This window comes from Pygocentrus nattereri, chromosome 12, assembly GCF_015220715.1.
Source record: "Pygocentrus nattereri isolate fPygNat1 chromosome 12, fPygNat1.pri, whole genome shotgun sequence".
NCBI classification, from domain to species: Eukaryota; Metazoa; Chordata; class Actinopteri; order Characiformes; family Serrasalmidae; genus Pygocentrus; species Pygocentrus nattereri.
The window spans coordinates 41897566-41921182 of NC_051222.1; the positions used below are offsets into that span (position 1 = coordinate 41897566).

At 38.0% G+C, this 23617-nt stretch overlaps 1 protein-coding gene across 1 annotated transcript in view; it reads right to left on the reverse strand.

Moving 5' to 3' along the window:
- LOC108414257 (COP1-interactive protein 1-like) overlaps window positions 1-23353 on the reverse strand; it is a 58170-nt gene extending 34817 nt beyond the window's left edge. Inside the window, exons 1-22 of the mRNA XM_017687084.2 lie at window positions 23192-23353; window positions 22368-22405; window positions 22245-22266; window positions 21256-21324; window positions 21064-21153; window positions 20077-20145; window positions 18190-18273; window positions 16225-16326; window positions 16046-16129; window positions 14349-14417; window positions 12227-12313; window positions 12043-12120; window positions 8579-8665; window positions 8028-8108; window positions 7308-7397; window positions 5951-6013; window positions 5285-5347; window positions 2445-2492; window positions 2264-2347; window positions 1224-1310; window positions 385-465; window positions 85-147 (exon numbers count right to left, since the gene is read on the reverse strand). Of these exons, the coding sequence (XP_017542573.1) occupies window positions 85-147; window positions 385-465; window positions 1224-1310; window positions 2264-2347; window positions 2445-2492; window positions 5285-5347; window positions 5951-6013; window positions 7308-7397; window positions 8028-8108; window positions 8579-8665; window positions 12043-12120; window positions 12227-12313; window positions 14349-14417; window positions 16046-16129; window positions 16225-16326; window positions 18190-18273; window positions 20077-20145; window positions 21064-21153; window positions 21256-21324; window positions 22245-22266; window positions 22368-22405; window positions 23192-23267 (1615 nt within the window). The 5' untranslated portion in view covers window positions 23268-23353. The remainder of the gene's footprint in view (window positions 1-84; window positions 148-384; window positions 466-1223; window positions 1311-2263; window positions 2348-2444; window positions 2493-5284; window positions 5348-5950; window positions 6014-7307; window positions 7398-8027; window positions 8109-8578; window positions 8666-12042; window positions 12121-12226; window positions 12314-14348; window positions 14418-16045; window positions 16130-16224; window positions 16327-18189; window positions 18274-20076; window positions 20146-21063; window positions 21154-21255; window positions 21325-22244; window positions 22267-22367; window positions 22406-23191) is intronic.
- Window positions 23354-23617: the final 264 nt, after the last annotated feature.

The window sequence follows — 23617 nt, forward strand, 5'->3', positions numbered from 1 at the left end:
GTCTGTCTGTATGTCTCTATCTATCTATCTATCTAGATATCTGTCTGTCCGGATGCTGAAAAGGCTTCTGGATGGTAAACTCACCCAGTTTGACAGGACTGGAGTCGCTCAGTCTGTTGATCTCTTTGAGCAGGTCCTGCTGCAGAGCTAAAAACAAACATACGCAATGATTAAAAACCCACATAATGCCGATTCAGATTCGAACCAAATAAATAAGTGTGACTCATCAAAACCAGTTCATATTAATGTCAGAGTCAGTACATATTAATACGGTACCAGTCTTGTCAGCAAGTATATTATATATAGTATAGTATATGTCAGCTGTATATTAAAATGGGAAAGTTAGCCCAGAATTCTCCTTTAAGACATGTTAGGGAGACTCACTGCGGATTTGGTCCAAATTTTCCAGCTTCGCGAGACCCTGCAGCCTCTGGATCTCTTCCATCTTACCTAGTATGGACAGAACTGACCAGAACATATGGACAAACGTACCGTTAAGCAAACCAGCATATTCAGCCCAAATACTTGAAAAGGGACTTTAGTACTGGATTCAGAACTAACACTAAAAATAGTTCTGAGGTACTGGATGAATACTTAAAACTGTACTTAATTTAGTACAAATGCTTAAGTATAGAAGTGAATTCAGTAAAATGACTTTAAAATTGCTTAAGCATCATACAAATACAAACTTCAGAACAAATACTTGAAATGGGACTTTAGTAGTGGACTTTAAAAATACAATATTAAAAATTAATTATAAATTCATTACAAATAAAATATAGTTCTGAAGTACTGAATACTTAAATAAGGCAGTGAATTTAGTATAAATACTTGAATTTAATAAAATGACTTTAAAACTGCTTAAGCAAACTTCAGAAAAAGGCTTAAAATCTAATATTACATTCAGTAAAAATACGTAAAAATCATGCTTAAGTAGAGTAGTGAATTCAGAACAAATACTTCAAGCAATGCTTAAATGTAATAATGAAATTAGAACAAAGATTTTTTAAAAATTACTTAAATATAATGGGGAACAGAGTATAAATATTTAAAATGGAACTTAAGTAGAGTAGAAAATTCAGTACAAATACTTAAAACAATACTTAAGTATAACACTACATTTAGTCTAAAGACTTAAAATGGTGCTTAAGTATAGTAATGAATTCAGAGGAAAGACTTAAAATGGTGCTTAAGTGCAGAGTGGAGTGTTCTGTACGACGTACTCTTGTCAGCGTCTGGATCTTTCTTCTGCAGTTCTTGCTTCTTTGAGTTGAATTGATTGATCTTGTCTTGCAGCAGTTTATTTAGCTCTGCACGAGAACCACGTTCACCAACACACAAACAGAGACTTAGTGTGAATGTCCAGCTAACAGCCATGCTAATGACGCACTGCATCCAGACAGGAAGGTAAAGGTCAGAGTAAATGAAATAACAGCTAAATGAAATGTTTTAACATGTTTTCTGCTCTTTTCTGGATTGAAGGTGGTGTGTAAGTTGAAAAGTTGTCCCATGGAGAGTTAGTACCCGCTGAATAGAGCTTAAGTTACACATCCCCTACAGAGAATATACGTCTATACGTTTTCATGTAGATGTTTCATATTTTATGTGTGATTTTCCCCCCTAATATATTAACCCTGTAATGCACGGTGTTGCCATAAGGCAAATTTTACTAAAAAAGCAGCAAAAAAAATCTGTGTTTTCCTATTTAATTTTACTTTAAAAGGATACACTTTATGACATCAAAAGACCAGGAATTCTTTTATTGTTATTACCATACAATCCAAATACCAACTAAAATTATATTCAGGTCTGATATTTGTAAATATTGGGGCATACATTTTACAAAATATAAGTTGGATTTGTTGGGTGTTGTTTTCAATAAAATAGATTTTTTTTATGGCGCTGTGCTATAATTGCGTATTCTTGCCATATGGCAACAATTTACCAAATACCCCACTTACTATACACACACCTACACATACACACACACACACACACACACACACACACATATATATATATATATATATATATATATATATATATATATATATATATATATTAGCAATTTAAAATAAAAACCAATAAAACAATTATCATATCAAGTAATAATACAGAGGTTAAATAAACCAGAACTGTGAAAACTTTTGCTTATGGATGTAGTTGAACCCCCTGGTTCCCATCACCATCACAGTAAACCACTGCATTATTCCCCTTTCAGAAAGCATTTCTTATGAGTTATTGTGAGTGTGGAATTGCACACCTTTAATCTTGGACTCGGACGTCTCGCTGGCAATCTGGCTCCGTATGCTGTCTATCTCGTTGCTCAGTGATATGATCTCGAATGCTGCAGTGAGGATTCGAGCAAAATTTCAGATTCAGCAAATCACAGGATTCTCTCACAAACAATAAACGTTCAACAAGTCGAGCAACGCTTCACCTACTTTGTTTAAGGTTCCCATCTGACAGGTCATTAATTTGAGTCAACAGTTCTGGAAAACAGAAGACATTCGGTCATATCGGTGATGGAGTAAACTGAAAATATTCCCAAAATATGATTAAAAAGTACATCATTCTCTTATCAGTTACAGTAAGATATGTAGGAAAATACAAAACATTCTGTCTAGAAAACACCAGAAAACTCCAAGCAGAGGCCTGTAAGTGAACTTCAGGCAGAAGTAGGCCAGATGTTTATCACTGCTATTGGAATAAAACCCATTTTTGTTGTTGCTCAGTTTTGAGATCATTTGAAAATGCCTGTTTTCCTCTACATTGTGTGTAAATTTCATGAATTTTCAATGAACAGGTCAAAAGAAATGGCCCAAAATTACTTGAAAAGATGTCTGGTTCCATTGACTTACATTAAAAGTAAAGTAGGTTTTTTTCCTTCTCCTGTAAAGTTACGATTTTGGAGGTACGAGCTTTTGTTCTGACAGCAGTGGTAAGGGTTATATGTGTGTAAGGACCTTGTGGCGTTAGTTGGCGCTACGTTCAACAGGTGATATGTTCATTTGGACCTCATTGTCCCCAAAAAGGGGAACATTTTTTATACAATGGTGGGCAACCATGTAACAGAATGTCTAAAGAGGGAGGGGTGATTTCTTCATCACCCCTAAAAACTGTGTAAAAATGGGAAGTCTGTACATTGTTTGGCACTGGATTTCCAGAGATTGAAGCCTTTTCTCTTTTCAACTAAAGCCAGCTTCTAAAGTGTCTTGGTGAATTAAAGGTGCAGGTAAATTAAAAGAGCTTTAGACAATATTCAGTGTCCACCCTGAGTGGAAGGGTTCAACTGGGGCGTGACATCAGAGTCTTGTGGCCAGATTTTCCTTATAATGTTTCCCACACTGACATTCTATCAGTGACCTGTGTCTTCCACCATCACCTTTAGCTTGTTTGATGGAATTTTTTAAACAGTTGGTTTGATATTTTTCCACTGTTTTGCTCCTCTGAGTGGACTAAATGATGGAAATAACAGCTAATACAAATTTTGTATTAATTAATTTATTATTTTGTATGCAGCATTTTCTGATATTTGCGAGCTTTTGGTGGAGTTTTACACAGCGGTGTTCTTTAAAACTAGCAGAGAAAGTGGTAGAAGTGCTCAGTAGAGAGCAGCACCACCCTCTGCTGGCCAAAAGAAGCACAGCGTCTGCTGCCAGCTTTCTTAGAACCTTCCTCTGTGTTCTTATTTCACTGTTAAAAGTGGGGACGTTTCTGGGGACAGCCCACCAAAAATTGGGATTTGTCCCGTGAAAACTGGTCACTGTAGTGAGGAAAGCTTTGGCTAAACTTTGAATGGCAAGGCGCTTGGTCAGACTTTCAAAGCACATCTAATTGCTATCACTACCCCACAGCTTTGCTTCAACAAAACAGCACTTTCACCTTCAGTTTCACACACTATAGAATTTAACTGAACATTACTGAGCGTTCTGAAGCCGGCCAGATCCACTAGTGCTGTCATATAACGTAAACTAAAAGCATATAGAGCTCATCAACACGGCTGCTAATCATTTTGAGAGAAAAGAGCCAAGGGAAGGTGCGTAAGCGGTTAGACTTGCCCTCATTCTGCTTTTGGCTAAATTGTTCGTAAATGGAAGGAACTGGAAACAGCTTTCATTTGCAGCCAGGATGTGTTACGTATATGAAATAATCCCTAATCCTGTTCAAATACTTAGAAATGAATGAGAATAAAACTAAAATGTGTAATCTTGTGAGTCACTTTCCCCACATGGTAAACACAAATGCTGGATGAAGAATTAAAGACGGTGGTAAAGTGGAAGGCAATGAACTGACACCATAAACAAAAGAGTATAATAGTCGGGTCCAAATCATCACTGAAAGGAGAGCCTGAGTTAACACTGAATATAGGCAAAGAAGAAAGAGCACAAGTTCAAGACATCCACCTCTAACAGATTATCACGGTCAAAACAGTCAGAGTCACTGGTACTATGAACTTTAGACTGTAGTGCTGCAATCTGGTCAAATGCAGCAAAGCAACATCGGACAGACCCGCAAATAATGCAGCAAGGATTACATTACAATGTCCATATAGAACCAACACTCATACAAGAGTCTTACTCGACTTATTAAAAATACTTATGAGCAAAATTATCCAGCAGATTTCTTTGCTCAGCTGGAGCAAGTAAAAGGTAGAGGAACTAATATTACAAGATATACGGCAAAAATGTATTTCAAATTACCCAGAAAACTAACTACATGTGTGGAACAGTCATTTATAGAGCCATGAAGGAGTGGAATTCCCTACCGGTCTCACTGCTTAAAACTGAGGGTAAAATAATGTTTAAAAACTGATAAAAACACTATTTAACAAATTTAGATATCAGATAAGAAGACCTTGACAGATGGAACAACACTATGCTGGAGTGGGCAGGAATGTAGATATTTACCAGAATATAGTTGCTAAAGTTTTTGTAAATATATGCATGATATTTTCTCCAGTGTGATTTTTCAGTTTTAATCGTCTTTCTTACATTATGTTACGGTTACATTGTTTACTTTGTATTTTTTTGTTTCTCTCTGTCTTTTTTTTGTTTTTCTTGATTTTTTGCTCTTGTGTTTTGTTTGACTTGTTTTGTTTGTAATGTTGATTGTTACCACGCTACTTTTGCCATGTATGATAAGACTATTGGACCCCAGGAAGAATAGCGGCTATCACAATAGCAGCTAAGGAGGATCCTAAAATAAACAAATAAACAAAAAATAATCATGGATGTTTAAATCTGGCATGATTAAGAGCATCGAAGGAGGAAAAGCATCTCACGGTCATAGGAAGCCTGGAGGTCATCACACACCGCGTTAAGGTCCTCCAGCTTCGTCTCCAAATCTAGAAGAAAGAAGCGTCTCAGTATCATCAGCACAGACTCGGATAGAAGGGTGGCTGTCGTGTTAGTTAGGCTACAGGACACTGTCCCACACCATATCTCTGATCTTTTGCTAGATTATATAATAATTTAGATTTTCATGGAGCACAAATCCAGCTCAACTCAACAGATTTCACATGAAGATCCTGATCATCTCAGCTTAGTACATTAAAAAAAATCATGCGATCGTTTGTGGTAGATGGTGTACAAAATTTCTCTATTAGTTTCTTAGATATGGAGGCTTAAAAGGTGGACATTTGAACTATTAATGCCTTCACAAATTTCCCATTGGCTGGACTAGTGCTGATTCTCTTAATTACACTGTAGATGGATACTCATTGCGATTATTAAAGCAGGGGTCTTCACTTAAACGGAAGTCCTAAAGTCAAGCAGTTGTGAGATTGGTTTTTGCTGATGCCACAGCCATACGTAATCGGCCGTTTGAGAGATCATAACAGTCCTGTCACTCTGCATGAATGTGGTTCTCCAGGACCCCAGTTGGTGAGCACCGCTTTTAATGAACTGTCTGACGAGATTCCAAACCAACACAAAGATGACTGTCTTACATCGGTTCCTGCCCAGCAGCTTGGAAATCCTCTCTTCTTTCATTCTCACCAGCTTCTGAAGATCTAGGAAGACAGAGTTGAAGGTGGAATGAATAATGTATTGATTAGTTAATAAAACCTTTGGTAAAAGAGTCTGTGTCAGATGGCTGAACTATGAGCATCGACAGAAGGTCGTACCCAAGAAAGGGTCAGCAACATGCAGCTCTTCTACTGCCCTGTCGTGGCTCCACAGCTGAATCAGATCAGTAGGTAATAATAAAATAATCCTCCTCTACAGTAAAATAAAGCTCTGCTGATCCTTCAACACAGTTTAACAGTAAATGGTCTTAAACGCTGGAGTTAATGTGGAACTGCTGATTCACCCTTTAACCCTGAAGATCAGCGCAGACGGCTGGTCACCATAGCAACACAGACAACAGTCTCGCCCAGCTAGTAGCTACGAAACGGCAAAGAGAGAGATTTAAGACGGACATCGATAATTTGGAGACGAAGGGACTTATTAGTGTTTATAATTAGTCCAGCTGGTTTCCTGATACGTTTAATCTGTCGAGAGAAACTGACAAACACTAAAACGTCACAAAGCTGAAGTCAGTGTCTCTTTTGCCAACTTCTTGTTCTAATTTTTCCATTCCACCTTAAATGGTGCAGCAGCTACATTCTGGTGCCTCTGGCACCATTTAAGGTGGAATGGAAAAATTAGAACAAGAAGTTGGTGAATGAGAAGCGACTTCAGCCTTGTAAAAAAAATCGAACGTTGAGAGACATTTTACAAGAAACTGATCTACTTTTCAGGAAACATTTCCTGCTGGAGATGCGAGAAAAGCATCTGTAGCTGAGCTGAAGATTAAAGAAGCAGAGCTAATAAGTCTGTGTTTATAATTTTATCCTAGGACATCAGCAGATACTGGGACACATTTACAGCCAAGATGTTAAAGTGGACATAATATGTTGTGGCTCCCAAGGTGGTTTGATTTTTGTTCAAAGGACAACATGGCTCTTCTTAACATTTGGCTTGTGACTCCTGCACTAGTGGCATGAGTCCTGAACTCTGTCTCCGAGGCCAATATGCTCTGCCTCGCGGTGGCCAAGCTGCGAGGTGAGGGCGGTGATCTGGGAGGAGGGAGGAGAGCAGCAGCAATAGCATGATCTGAGGAGCTGAAAAGACCTGATTAGTAGTGCAGGAAGCAACAGTGGTCTCTCCTGCCTGAAAGCCCCTCCTCCTCCCAGGGAAGCACAGGCACAGCTACAGAGCCTATAATGAAATGTCTCAAGGCCTCTATAATGAAGATTCATACAAATGGAGCCTCAGAATTGTTCAAATTAAGTAGTCCTGTAAGTATAATAAGGAGCAGCCCACCTTGTATTTGAAATTCTGCTGCCATCTTTTCTGCTTGTGCACGAACCTGAGTCTCCTGCAGCTCCAGCTGAAGACTCAGGATTCTGGCAACTGAGGGAAAACAAAACAAGTCGAAGTCAAAGTCAAGTCACAAGTAACAAACATAGGAAAACAAATAACATTAAAAGTAAAAAAACACTTTTGGTTCCCAAAAAACCTTCAGTGGATGCTTCCTTAGTAAAATGAGATGTGTGAGTGTGAAGAGCCAGTCATTTAAAACCTTTGCATTATGTAAAGGTTCTAGGAGGAACCCTAAAAAGGATATAGAACCTATCCATTATATAAGTGTTCTTTAAAACTCTTTTTCAGACACAGTAAGCTGGTTTTTGGGGATTGGCTATGTTATGATATTGATCGATTTACTGCTAGGACTTCAGAAAAGTCCACAAAAAAGTTCCTACCAGAAAATAAAAGTCACAAATCACCTGTCAGTGTCAAACATGAATATTTAGAAATGTAGAATCAATATTTAACAGCAATAATAAATGATCAGCTTCGTAAATTGAGCTGATCTACTGAATGATAGAATTTCAAGAGATAGATAGAATTTACTCAATATTTTGAGATTATGTATTTTTCCCATAACTTCTGAACTAATTTCAGTGCTTTTAAAGAAAAAGTGCCACCAGGGTTTGATTTTGCAAAGTAAGAACATTAAAAAGTTTCATCTGAGAAACTCACGGAGCTCCTGTTTGCTATTCTGCAGTCCGTTGATTTTGTCCTCTATCTGCTTTTTCTTCTCCAGGAACTGTTTCTCCAGATCTGAGAGGCGTAAGCATATACAGATGTCAGCTCTGCATGTTAAACCTGAAATCCTGGTAAACTACAATCATAAAAAAGATGGTTCTTGAAGGGTTCTTTAGTACAGAAAATGGTACTATATAGGGCCATGGACACTCAAGGAACCCTTTACATGATTAAAGCATTCTCTACATCATAAGAGGTTGCAGAGAACCCTTTAACCAAGCAAGGGGTTCTCAGAGTGTTCATAGTTCTATATAGAGCCATTTTAATGACTAAAGACCCCTTGATAAATACTCTTTAAGTGTGTACTCTTCAGTGAAGCACCTGCATGTACCATAAACTTTACACTACAGTACATTATCCAGCACTTAGTGATTAGTAATGAATTAATCTAATCAGGTGCAGTTCTCCACTATTAGAACCGGCTTTTCTGAGCTCTAGCTCATTGCATCAACATCAGCTCAAACAGATTAATTCAAGTGTCGCACCTTCCTTCTGAGACAGGCTGTGGTTTACAGCCTGCAACTGGCCCTTTACCTCCGAAATCTCTTTCTCTGTAGCCGCGATCTCTTTATCTGTGGAAAAGGAAGCGGTTATAACAGCATTCTTGACTGATATCATCTTAAATTCAAGTCAGTATGTGGAATATTTCTCATTACTATAGGAATATTAAGTGATTTACACACTTGTTTTTACAGGTTTTTCCCTTGTTTAGGTATTTTACAGAAGTAAAACTCATTTTGGTTTTGGTTGTGTCAAAGATTACTTCTTGAAAACACTATGACTTGAAATGTAGAACAACGTCTGGAAACAGGTTGAACAATCTCATGATAACACTTAAAACAATATTTAAAGTCTTTTTATTGGTAAAATACGATGAAAAATGTGTCAAAATGTTAGTGCTGTTGAAGGTACTCATAGAAAGAAAGAGAGGCAGTGGTCAACCAGCAGTGGCAAAAATCCCAGTCCACAGGAAATTCTCATCAGAATTGTGGCTGAAAGATGAAACTGAGGGACAATAAGTGCCAGGTTGTTTTTAACAGCTTGTAGATAAAAACCACTACAAAAATCACTTCGTCTCCAGGCAAGAATTACTTCTAGAAGTCCCACAGAGTTGCTGGTTACGAAGAGACACAAAAACTGGACTGTTCTTGAATAGAAATGTGTTATCTGGTCAGATGAATCTGGTTTCTGCCTGTGTGTGAATGATGCTCAGCACTGTATACCTCAGGATGCCTTCGATGAGGACTATGTGCAGCTGTGGTTCAAGCTGGAGGAGCTCTGTGATGATCTGGGGGTGATTTAATGATGCAGAAATGGGTCCTTTTGGTTGAGGTGACAGTAAATTTAAACCACAGTGCTGACATTGAACTGTTGGACAACCAGGTTTTGCCTTTTGCTCATCATCTTATTGAAGTAAACGTGACTGATTGGCATGGTAAACATTCAGGAGTGTTCACACATCTGGACCAGCCCGCAAAATCACAAGATTTGAATCCTCTTGAAAATCTGTCGGACAACCTGGAGCAACAAATAAGATGCCTGGAAGGCTCCATGAAATCTGGCTGAACTGCGTGATTCTTTAATGCAAGAGTAGCTGAACATTGATGTCGCATATATCCTGAAACTTGTCCAGTCCAGCCAAATCAAATCGCAGCTTTTGTTTGTGCTCATGGGGATTTGACACGCTATTAGGAACGTTTCAGTCACAGGTGATTAATTTTTGTCTGGTGAGCTTATAAGTCACCTAGGAATGTACAGGTGATGTATTTAAAGGTTACATGAAACTACTCTAAGGTGCATCTCATGAACCTTCATTTGGCAAGCACATATAGACTAAGCAAAACACAGTTCTACAATTTCTAACAATGGAAGATCCACAAAGAAACGATTATGCTCAACAGCCAGAAGTAAGAAGAGCAGTAAGAGTGCGTGGAAGGGGAGTAAGGAGGCATAACAGAGGGAGAGGTAGAAGAGGCCTTGGACACAGGTGTGGTGCAGATGAAATAAGGGCCACACTTATAGACCATGCTGTCAATCATGGCCTAACGATGGCTGAAGCTGGACGAAGGGTGCAGCCAAATGTTGGGAGATCAACTGTGTCCTCAATAATCCAAACTTTTCGTAGAGAGAAAAGGTGGGTAATCCAAATAGCTCTATACTCTAATACTATATGTTTACAGTACACACTAACACTTCATATTACAATTTTACATGTTTTCTAAAAGTATACTTTTAGTATAGTATACTATACTAAAGTATTTATAAAGTATAAAAGTATAAGTATAGGTCCCCTTTTTACACCCCAGCAGGAGGATGCCATCTGTGAAATGGGCATAGCTAATAATGCTATTAGACTTGGGGAGATCCAGAGTGCCATTATAGACAACCATGACATAAAACATGCAGTCAGTAAGCATCTCAACTACTGACAGAGTGCTTAGAAAAAACCAGATGAGAATGAAACCGTTGTACCGTGTACCATCTGAAAGGAATGGTGACCGAATGAAGGAGCTTTGCTATCAGTATGTGCAGGTGAATCATCTACATGCACACATTACCTGCCCATTTCAGTTAATAGTTCACTGAGTAATGATACAGTACAGTAAATTAGACTAACGTACATTTGATGTGATCTTCAGTGAATTCGGTTAAGATTAAAACTTTGTCATTTGTTTTTGTATCTTCTGAGATGTAGAGTAAAATGGAGCTGGAATCAAGTGAGCAACCTCATTGATTCATATACGTGGATGAGGCTGGCTTCAACCTGACAAAAGGCAGAAGGTGTGGTCGAAATATTACTGGACACAGAGCCACTGTTGATGTACCTGGCCAATGAGGGGGGAACATCACTATGTGCGCAGCCGCTTCAGAACTGGGTGTGGAAACTCATATTCCCACTTTAGGGCCATACAACACACAGCATCTCGTCACATTCATAGATACACTCTACAGGGATCTCCTCCCAGATGGTGAGATGGCTCTAAAGGATTGTGAAAACGCTCCAAATTTAACAAATTATGTGGTAATTTGGGACAATGTGAGATTCCATCATTCAAACACCATCAGGCAACAGGATGCTGATGCCATTTCTCCCACCCTGTTCCCCATTCCTGAACCCAATTGAGGAGTTCTCTGCATGGAGGTGGAAGGTTTATGATCAGCAGCCTCATACTCAGATGACTCTGCTGGATGGATGCAGCATGTGAGGACATCACGGCAGAAGCTTGCAGAGGCTGGATTAGACATTCCAGAAGATTCTTTCCATGCTGCATTGCAAGGGAAGATGTCCGTAGTGATGTGGATGAGAATATGTGGCCCAACAGACAAGAACGTCAGGAGGTGTAGAAAACAGCACTGTGATTTGCTCTGTACGATGCTGCTTGTTTCCTAGGTTTACATTTCTGAACATTTTATTCTTTGTGCAAAGTCATGTTTTTCCTTGTCTTTTGTTTGGTTTTTTTTTTGTTACAATGACATGATCCATCAATAAATTTCTTTACAAACAGAGAATGCATCAATGGATTTCTGTCCATTTTCTTACAATCATGCTCCCATAAACAGTAATGTGTAATTTTATACAGCTAAAACTGACACATGCTTTATAAAGCATGTTCAATCTGTCATCAATAGACCAACGCTGAGAAAATCCTTACAGAGTAAACATGATTACAGGACTAATCATTTTGACTGTAATCAATGATCGAAGATCTTTTAATTCTGATGACTCTGACATGTTTACTGATATAAACACTTACCTTTGGGGAATGAACAAAGGACTGGGAGTGAGGTACAGGCTTTAGGTGGCCAACCATTGTGTGGTACTGTTTGAACAAATTTGAGAAATGCTCCAAAGCGACTGAGAAAAACTGTAATAGCTTTGCTCTCATATTTGATCCATTTAAAGTAACTCTAACATACAGCCGACCAAACTGACGCCATGTCCACTCACCGACTGCGTTGCCTTTCTTCTTCTCTTCTTTCAGATCGGACAGCAGGAACGTCAAATCTCTCAGACGTGCCTGAAGGGCTATAAATCATACCAAACACATCAGGCTATAAACACAATAACAATGCAAAACTGAACAATAACATGTTTAAAAGCTACAAAAGTGGTAAAAACACTGGTATGTTACCCTTAAACTCTTCTTGTGTCTTCAGCAGGTCAGCCAGTTTGCTCTGAATAACTTTGAAGTCCTCTTGTTGTTTGATGATCTCCACAACTGAAATTAAACATTCATAACACATATAAGATGAGGAGCCGAACATGTACTGATTATATAAATGTTATCATCACAGAATAATATAGTCGCTTTCAGGACCACACCTTTTATCTCAATTATAACTGCTTGGTACTTGTATTTTTTGGCCATCAACTTCCTTATGTATTGAACTCATTTACATGTACTTAATAATCTGATAACTGCAGTAAATCAGACTGTGTCAGTAACTGGTTCAGTGTGTTTACACTTAATAATCTGATAACTGCAGAAAATCAGATTGTGTCAATAACTGGTTCAGTGTGTTTACACTTAATAATCTGATAACTGCAGAAAATCAGACGGTGTCAGTTACTGGTTCAGTGTGTTTACACTTAATAATCTGATAACTGCAGAAAATCAGACTGTGCCAGTAACTGGTTCAGTGTGTTTATACTTAATAATCTGATAACTGCAGAAAATCAGACTGTGTCAGTAACTGGTTCAGTGTGTTTACACTTAATAATCTGATAACTGCAGAAAATCAGACTGTGTCAGTAACTGGTTCAGTGTGTTTACACTTAATAATCTGATAACTGCAGAAAATCAGACTGTGTCAGTAACTGGTTCAGTGTGTTTACACTTAATAATCTGATAACTGCAGAAAATCAGATTGTGTCAGTAACTGGTTCAGTGTGTTTACACTTAATAATCTGATAACTGCAGAAAATCAGACTGTGTCAGTAACTGGTTCAGTGTGTTTACACTTAATAATCTGATAATTGCAGAAAATCAGACCATGTCAGTAACTGGTTCAGTGTGTTTACACTTAATAATCTGATAACTCTAGAAAATCAGATTGTGTCAGTAACTGGTTCAGTGTGTTTACACTTAATAATCTGATAACTGCAGAAAATCAGATTGTGTCAGTAAATGGTTCAGTGTGTTTACACTTAATAATCTGATAACTGCAGAAAATCAGATTGTGTCAGTAACTGGTTCAGCGTGTTTACACTTAATAATCTGATAACTGCAGAAAATCAGACCGTGTCAGTAACTGGTTTAGTGTGTTTACACTTAATAATCTGATAACTCTAGAAAATCAGATTGTGTCAGTAACTGGTTTAGTGTGTTTACACTTAATAATCTGATAACTCTAGAAAATCAGATTGTGTCAGTAACTGGTTCAGTGTGTTTACACTTAATAATCCTGATAACTACAGTAAATCAGATTGTGTCAGTAACTGGTTCAGCGTGTTTACACTTAATAATCTGATAACTGCAGTAAATCAGACTGTGTCAGTAACCGGTTTAGTGTGTTTACACTTAATAATCTGATAACTCCAGAAAATCAGACTGTGTCAGTAACTGGTTTAGTGTGTTTACACTTAGCTGCTATGTAACAGACATGACAATTGATTGTAGACTTTGATAAGGTAGGCTAAGATTTCCTAATTGGAGATAAGATGCTAGAAGTCTATTTCTAAATTAAGATCAGATTTGTTTCTGTAATACAAATTCATGAAAAATTGTATCTTGGCCTGTCAGATTTAACATAAGTCTATAACATACAAAGTTTCTGTAATTTTATTACTGTGTACCTCAATGTACTCAGTTCAAAATACCTCAGTCATCTTTTGATATATTTGTACTTTTTGAACTTAATTTAATTATGCCAGACATCTCGATCCAATCCAATAAAATCAGTACACACATACTTTGTTATGTCAACATGAAGTTCAACTGCCTATGCAACAAATCTGCATCATTTTGGTGCAGTTTATTTGGGTTTTATTGGTGTGAAATTGTCTTTAGATCAACCTAAACAGTTTTCATTCACCAAAATGTATGTTTTTGATCCATTTTACATAAACCAGTTACTTAAAAATAACACCCTTCATTTATTTAATCTCCACAGGTCAAACAACCCTGTTGATTTGTATTGAGTGTGTTCTGATGCTCAGTGTTCACATTGTTCTAAACCAGATCAAGACTTACAGGAAAGATGTTTACACTGGGACCTAAAGCTCTGGTCTGCATTTCTCTAAACCAAACCCACCTTGTTTGGAGGAATCATCACCAGCTGAGATCAGTTGTTGGAGCTTCTCCCTCAGCTGTCTCTTTAATTCTAATTCAGTATGATAGAAAACAGTTAGACCATGGAAAAATCTTGTTATATCTTGTGTATGTAATACTTCAGGATCATCATCAATACATGTTATTGCTGTGAAATATATAGTTCAATCTACCAAAAATAACCCGATTTGAAAACATTTCCAAAATCTCCGTCTCAGATTTGCTCAATACTTTCAGGAATCTGCTTTCAGGTCACTGACAGACAATGTGTCAAAATTTAGGCTTATATCTTCATTAGTTTCTGAGATACAGAGGCTTTGAATAATTAGTCTTATTTTTTGCTTTAAAATCTGTGCTATTAAAAAAAAGCCATAACATTAGAAATTTTGATGCTAGTACCAGGAATTTTTTTCAGGACGCATGCCATTTATGCCATTTTTAGCTTGTTAAGAAAATATTTATTGTAAAATTAGGTGTATTTGACACCATTTTCCATTTTAACAGCTCATAAAGGGAATGCCTGAAACCATTACCTAACTGGAAAAAAAGTACTGTGCAATGAGTATTAAGTACCAAAAATTGAAAGATCAGATACAATTCAGTGCAGAGATATCAAGATCTAAATTTGTGGAAATACACCCAAAAAAGCCATGACATGGCAAAGATTCATTGCTGTATCTTTAGTAGTTAAACACAGACCAGTTTGATTATGGCAAAAATTTATTTCAGAATTTTCATTGCATAGGCATATTTTGGTATTGGTATATTTTATATATTTAGAGATCATGACTATTTATTACGATTACTCACTAACTTTGGAAACATTATGCATTTCTTTAACTTAAAAAATCTATTTTCAACAGTGGTTATTCTTGAATTTGAAATATAATTCCACTGAAAAACAAATGAAAAATAAATGTACAAAATATAAACAACTAAATATGTATATATATGTGTGTGTATGTGTATATATACATACATTTACACTATAAATAATATAAAATGCAATGAAATATGAATAATAAATAGATCAATATGAATAATAACATAAAATAATAAGACAAAACTATGTTGTAGTGCATTTTACAAACTACTAAACATGAATAAAAGTAATCAATGGAAAAATGAGACCAAAATAATCTAAAACATAAGGATAATCTCTTGAAATGTCAACAGACGAAATTTTTGACTTCAAGTTTGTATCTTTTTGTGTAATATTCAGTTTAAGGCAATAATTAAAACAAAACCTGCTTCTATCTTTTACAGAAAATGCAGGTTGAAAACATGAAGCAATTCTGAGCTGGTCGTCGACGCATTTGTATAAACTAATGAAACAGGCTGGAGAAACAGGCTTCAACTATACGGAACTTTTGCAGTATTAATATGCACCAATCTGTTCATTACACTATGTCTACCAGAAATGTCCTTATGGAGAAACTATTATTTATTTAAACTTCAAGTTAATAGCAGTAAAATTAATAAAATGCTATTTTATTATATCGATAGCGATAGAATTCTGATATAATTGTATACCCCAACAATTTACTACACACTTTTTGGAAAATAAATCATGTAATCATATATACACAGTACATACATAAAATATCAAACAGGAAAAAACTGTTAATTATTGAAAACAGTATCTTTTGAACATAAAACAAATTGTCTCATTTTACAGACCGTTGATTTTTGATGACTGTGCAGGGCCTCCACTTCCACTCTGCAGCTTATCAATTTCCACTTGCAGCTTGCTTATCTCTGCAGCTGCTCAAAAAAAGAGAGAAGAGGAGTAGAAGTAGCTCTAATGTAACACAGAGAGAGAGAGAGAGAGAGAGAGAGAGAGAGACAGAGATCCGTACTCAGGCTGTTGTTGTCACCGCCACCTTTGCAATCTGATGGACTCAGATTTCCAGTCAATGTTTTCAGCTCTTCTATTGATTTCTTCAGCTTTTCTTGAAGGGCTAAAAGAGGAAATGGGAACACACCTTAATTCTCCAACAAACAACTTCAATTCTCCAACACCTTCACTCTCCAACAAACACCCACACTCTCCAACAAACACCTTCTCACTCCAACAAACACCCTCACTCTCCAACAAACACCCTCACTTTCCAACACCCACACTCTCCAACAAACACCTTCACTTTCCAACACCCACACTCTCCAACAAACACCCTCACTTTCCAACACCCACACTCTCCAACAAACACCCTCACTTTGCAACAAATACCTTCACTTTCCAACACCCACACTCTCCAACAAACACCCTCACTTTCCAACAAATACCTTCACTTTCCAACACCCACACTCTCCAACAAACACCCTCACTTTCCAACAAATACCTTCACTTTCCAACACCCACACTCTCCAACAAACACCCTCACTTTCCAACAAATACCTTCACTTTCCAACACCCACACTCTCCAACAAACACCCTCACTTTCCAACACCCACACTCTCCAACAAACACCCTCACTTTCCAACAAATACCTTCACTTTCCAACACCCACACTCTCCAACAAACACCCTCACTTTCCAACAAATACCTTCACTTTCCAACACCCACACTCTCCAACAAACACCCTCACTTTCCAACACCCACACTCTCCAACAAACACCCTCACTTTCCAACAAATACCTTCACTTTCCAACACCCACACTCTCCAACAAACACCCTCACTTTCCAACAAATACCTTCACTTTCCAACACCCACACTCTCCAACAAACACCCTCACTTTCCAACACCCACACTCTCCAACAAACACCCACACTCTCCAACAAACACCCTCATTTTCCAACACCCACACTCTCCAACAAACACCCACACTTTCCAACAAACACCTTCACTCTCCAACAAACACCCTCACTCTCCAACAAACACCCACACTCTCCAACAAACACCCTCACTTTCCAACAAACACCCACACTCTCCAACAAACACCCTCACTTTCCAACAAACACCTTCACTCTCCAACAAACACCTTCACTCTCCAACAAACACCTTCACTTTCCAACAAAAACCCTCACTTTCCAACAAACACCCACACTCTCCAACAAACACTCACACTCTCCAACAAACACCCTCACTTTCCAACAAACACCCTCACTCTCCAACAAACACCCACACTCTCCAACAAACACCCACACTCTCCAACAAACACCCTCAATCTCCAACAAACACCTTCACTCTCCAACAAACACCCTCACTTTCCAACAAACACCTTCACTCTCCAACAAACATCCTCACTTTCCAACAAACACCTTCACTCTCCAACAAACATCCTCACTTTCCAACAAACACCTTCACTCTCCAACAAACACCCACACTCTCCAACAAACACCCTCACTTTCCAACACCTTCACTCTCCAACAAATACCTTCACTCTCCAACAAACACCTTCACTCTCCAACAAACAACCTCACTCTGCAACAAACACCTTAATTCTCCAACAAACACCCTCACTCTCCAACAAACACCCACACTCTCCAACAAACACCTTCACTCTTCAACAAACACCTTCACTTTAGTATTTAGTATTGCCAACACCCACATACAGGTACAACACAACAAACTGGTGTTTTGGTTTGTTGAAGCTGTTTTTTGTGCTTGTCAGGGGTTTGTTGGGGTTCATCTGTGTTAGTTATGTGTTTGTTGGGGTCTGTTGGTGTTTGTCAGATGCTGCTTCGTTGGTTTGTTATGGGTTAATTCAGAGTCGAGGTGTCCCAGTACAGGACCAGCCCAAAAACCTAAATATCCAGGGTGTCCTGTAAAAGGAGCTCCGCCTAACACTGACTCTTTACTGATGTACTTCACAGTGCATACCTGCAAGCTTGGCTGGTTCTGTCTCCACGGCGATGTTCAACTCCAGCTTCTTTATGGCGACGTACTGCTGTAGAATGTCCACGACTAAGAGAACAAACTCAGGGTTAAAACACTCTGACATGCAGTGTAGAACTGTGCATTCTGTTGAGGAAATATAGAGTCATGAAAATCTGTGAAATTAGTCTAGTCTAATCTTTAGCGGAGCCATTCGGTCACGATTGGCCCCTTCCAGTCTTCCATGTGCTTCTGTTTACACGTCCATGTGCTTCTTTGTTTTGTTTCCTCCCGGTTCTGCATTCTTGTTTCTTGACTCCACCCTTGATTGTTCCCACCTGTTTTCCACCTGTGTCTTGTGAACCCTTGTTATCCCTGTTTGTATTTGAGCCCTGTGTTTCCCTGGTCCAGTGCTGGCCCAGTGCTGGTCTTTGTTTGAGGTGTGTATTGTTGAATTCTGTGTTTATTTCTTATTTTATGTCCATCCCTCCTGCTCTCCGTATTGGCTATATGACCCTGGACTGTTATGACCATGACCCTGGATTTGCCCATAATAAATCTGGCTTTTCTCCGCATATGTGTCCGCCTCCTCATCGCTCCTCGTTACGCATTCTGAGTTCCCTCCATAAACACTTAGTTAAGGGCTGCCCTGACAGAGTGGATCAGACAACCTCACAGCACAGCACCAAAGCTGGTTCTATATAGAACCCTTATGCTAAAAGAGTAGCAAAGACAGTAGTTCTATTTAGACACAAAGAACCCTTTGCATGCTTATATTGTTCTATGTATGGTGAAATGGTTCTTTAGATTGATAGAATGTCTCGTCCTTTATAACTCCAAAAAGGGTCAAAGTCAACCTTTTGGTGCGATACAGAACCATTGTCTAAAAGGTTCTATATAGAACCATATACAACACATTCTCCATCAATCTGAAGAACGATCTGATGATGTAAAGGGCTCTTTGTGTGTTCATGGTTCTAAACACAACCACTGTCTTTAATAAGAATTCTATATTGTACCAAAAAGGGTTTTTTGGCTTGTAACAATAGTGGAACCCTTTTTGGTTCTATATGGAACCCATTTTTAAAAAGGTGCAATATAGAACCATCTAAAACAACACTGAAGAATGCTTTCGCAAAGCAAAGAACCCTTTAACCATGCAAATGGTTCTTTGAGTGTTCATGGTTCTATGCAGAACCTTGAAGAACCATCTTTTTTTTAAGTGTGTACTGTGTTCTTTATCACTTCCTACTCTCTTAGCATAAGGGTTCTATATATTACCAAACAAAAGGTTCTTTGTCTTGTAACAATAGTGGAATCATTCTTGGTGCTATATAGAACCGATTTCAAAAAGGGTGCTATACAGAACCATCTGCAACACCTTCTCCATCAATCTGAAGAACCCTTTAGTGAAGCAAGGAACCCTTTAATCATGAAAATGGTTCTTTGAGTGTTCGTGGTTCTATAGAGAACCATTATCTTTACTAAAGTTAGTGTTTCTATATAGAAAAAGAATCACACATTCTCCAACAATCTGAAGAACCATTTCCCCAAGAATAGAACCATTTAAACATGCAAAGGGCTCTTTAAGCGTTCATCATTCTATACAGAACCATTGTCTTTACTAAAGAATGCTTGAAGAACCATCTTTTTTAAGTGTGTACTGGTTCTGGCTCTGGTTTGAAGATTGACTGCACATCATCTGATCTGTGGGGCCGTTCCTCATCGGTTCTTCTGTTGTTCTGCTTACTACAGCCTGTGGAATGTGCCCACATCTGTCGGGAGGGGCCCCCACTGTGCCGTGAGCGCCTGCAGCTCCAGAGTCCATCAGAAGGGTAACCGACTCAGTTAGTAGAGCTCAGAAACACAGACACATGACGACGTTCTACGTACCGTTTTTAGCAGGACCAGTCGCTTTCTCTCCGAGCTGTTTCAGCAGACTGTCCAGCTGAGCCTGAAGAGCTGGACACACAAACAGAACCACTCAGGAGAACATACACAGAACACAGTGTGTATCATCAGCCACAAGACAAACCCACAGCTGTTCATTCCACATGGTCTGACAGCTGCTCTCCTCACGTAGCGTTATTATTATTATTATTATTATTATCATCATCAAGACATGCTAATTACTGACACATTTTCTACCACATATCATTGTTGAGGCTTCTGTATAGTTTTATGGGAGTTTATACATGAGACCAGTTGACTGATGACAGATTAGTGTTGGTGTTGTGTTTATATGTGGTTAATGTTTCAGCTCAGCTGCTCTGTAAACAGTTAAACTCAGTATTTAAGACTCTGACCTGGCAAACTTTAAATATTTATAACTAAAAAAAACATTTTTGAATTGACCAATGAAACCTTTTTACATGAAGTGAAATTTAAAATATTTTATATATATAAAACCTCATATCTCCATTTTTCAGTTTGGACCTGTTGCCCTTTACATTGTGTGTAAATCACATGATGAATGGAGCAAAAGAAATGGCCCAGAATGACTTGGAAAGATGTCTGGTTCCATTGACTTGCATGAAAACTACAGTATGTTTTTTCTTTTTCCTGTAAAGTTATCATTTTGGCCATACGAGGTTTCAGATATATATATATATATATATATATATATATATATATATATATATATATATATATCACTGCTTTCGGAACAAAACCTCATCACTGGAAGTTTTTCAGTTTAATTTGAAAATGCCTGTTGCTCTTTATGAAGTGTATCAATTTCATGGTGAATGGACCAACAGAAACGACCCAAAATGACTTGGAAAAAAGTCCATTGACCTGCTTTATAAGTAAAGTATGTTTTTTTTTCCTCTCATGAAAAGTTCACGTTTTTATGTACATACACTCAGAGTGAAGTTTTACCTGCAATCTGCATGTCAGCCGCCTGAGCTGCAGTCTTGCATGACAGTTTGCACTGTCTCAGCTGCCTCTTCAGGTCAAAGATTTCTTCGTCTGGAGACGAGATGGAGCAGATCAGACTCAGGTTCAGTCCAACTTCAGTATCGTTACAAATGCTTTAAGAATAAAGTGTTTGGACGTCATGAAGCGGCTCACCGGCGTTAGTAGCGTACAGAGTCTTCTCCGTCAGTCTTCCGTTGCAGTCTCTCAGCTCCAGTTCTATACCTGCACCAGAGAGCAGCACCGTTAGGACACTCAAACACAACCTCTGAGCGACTGCACGTCAAACAGGGCCTGGCAGGTTCACACGGAAAAAATCAACCAACATGCCAAAATTTAAGGTTGATGACCTTAATTGTTTGTTTGATTATTGTTATGATTGTTATGATTATCAGCAGACTCTAAATCACATCTTACATCCTAGGAAAGAGGAGAAAATATAGAACTTTTAGAAAATGTACTGTCAAAAAGGCCTCTGATGAACTCAGTTGTGGAGCAGTCAGAAATGAATAATTCATAGTTTTGATAGAAATGTAGTAATTCGGCATAAAAACCAAGTGTGGTGGTGTAATTTTGAAAGTTGGCAGGACAATTGGGTTTGAAGGTGATCCAATACATTAGATGTTTTTTTTGGAAATTCATATGTAAAACCAGCTGATTTCCAATGAAATGTTATTGTTCAGGCACTTCCAAACTCGATATCTGTGTGATTTGGAATCTACATTTTCATAAAAATTCATAACTAAGAAAAATTTGGTGCACTGACAATAATTCAATTTATCCATCGATTTTTCCTCACCTGCCAGGTTCTAGATGAGTGCGCATGGATTCATTTATACAACAGGTTCCAGGATAAGTTTACCAATTAGTGGAGCTGCAGGTAAGAGTTTTAGGCTTCAATATCTCTTTGAAATTCCTAATTAACCTGCACTGTAAACGTCGACTGGAGCACTGCCAGCAGAAGTACCAGCTTGTTTTGAATTGCTCTCAGGTCCCTTAGGGTTTAAGGTTTCATCGACTGCTCTGAATTGGCAGCATTTCGTGGACCATACAACTTTATTTGTGCTAACTTTTGCACTCAAAGCTACAGACAAACCATGTTGCTAAATTCTGGTTCATACTGAATTTAAAAATGATCTACTCACCTTTACAGGTTCGTATGTGTGACTGTGTTGTGATTAAGAAAAAACAAACAAATAAGAAGTTGCGTTAATGTTGACCGTTCACTGAGTACAACATGTCACTGCAGTAATCTGGAGCAGTTTTACCTCTAGGATATTTTCGTCACCCAGTGCTCCTTGAGAGACTGAAACAAAACAAAAAGGAAAGGTCAAAAGAAATACATAAAAAATGAAAAACTAAATAAACTGAATTGATTTCTGAAAGCCAGTATGATACTACACAAAAAACGACTAATCTCTATGAGAAACTGGCATTTGTTAATACGAGCTAATGTTCTGCCAACATTTCACCTGCACCTTCTTCTCAAATCAACATGCACTGCCTGCCAGAAGTTCGGAGATGTGTAGTTTTATTAATGCTTTTAATAAAGGAGCTCATTTTAAAATATACATTAAAAGGATTTTACCAATTCTCTTACCAAAAACTGTAAGGATAACAAAAAAAAAGTCCTTCCTGATGAACAATAACAAAGCCCAAACCATCACTTGCCAAAAGTTGTTCCAAGATACGGTTTCGTGCAAAAGTATGAGCTCAAAATTAAAAAAAAAAAAAGTTATTGTAGATTTTCTAAATGTAAATAAGTACACGTGTTCTACAGAGAACACACTTCTTCTGATTTTATTACAGAATTACTGTTTATTTGTGGAATCTAATAGAAATTTAACTGTGATCTGTACACACGGCTTTTAGTTTGAAAAATAAAACTGTCATGTTTATAAAATAAACATGAACATTACACAGTTATAATAATAATAATATAATAATAATAATAATATAATAATAATAATAATAATAATTTTGTTTGTAACACACTTTACATTTGAAGCGAATCTCAAAGTGCTAAACAAATTATCAGTAACTGTTATCAGTGGTTCTGATCTCTGTGCATAAAATATTACACCAGTCTTACCAGTGAGGCTCATGGAGGAAAGGATGGAGGAGGACCACAGAGAGCAGAGCAGAAGCAGCTGAACGCAGCCCATCATTGCAGCCTTGAATAACTCTCAATTGTCGGCACCACCGAGATCAGCTCCTCGGCTTTTGTACCGTACCGAGTGCTCAACTCTGCACTGCCCTCTTGCTCTGCCGTCTTACACAATCATGTTGCTCCATTTCTGAGCAATGCTTTAGCCTCATCTCTTTCACAATTCTCACCTTATTGTTGGATGACTTTGCTCTGCAAGGTCATCTTCTGTCAGCAACACAGTTAACGCTCCAAAAAAAGCTAAAACGGATCTCAATCCCTCAAGTTCCTCAGTTTTGGGTCCCACAGTCTTGGGTTTTCTCCAGTTTGGTGACCTCAGTCTTGAGTTTCCTCAAATTTGAGGACCTCAGT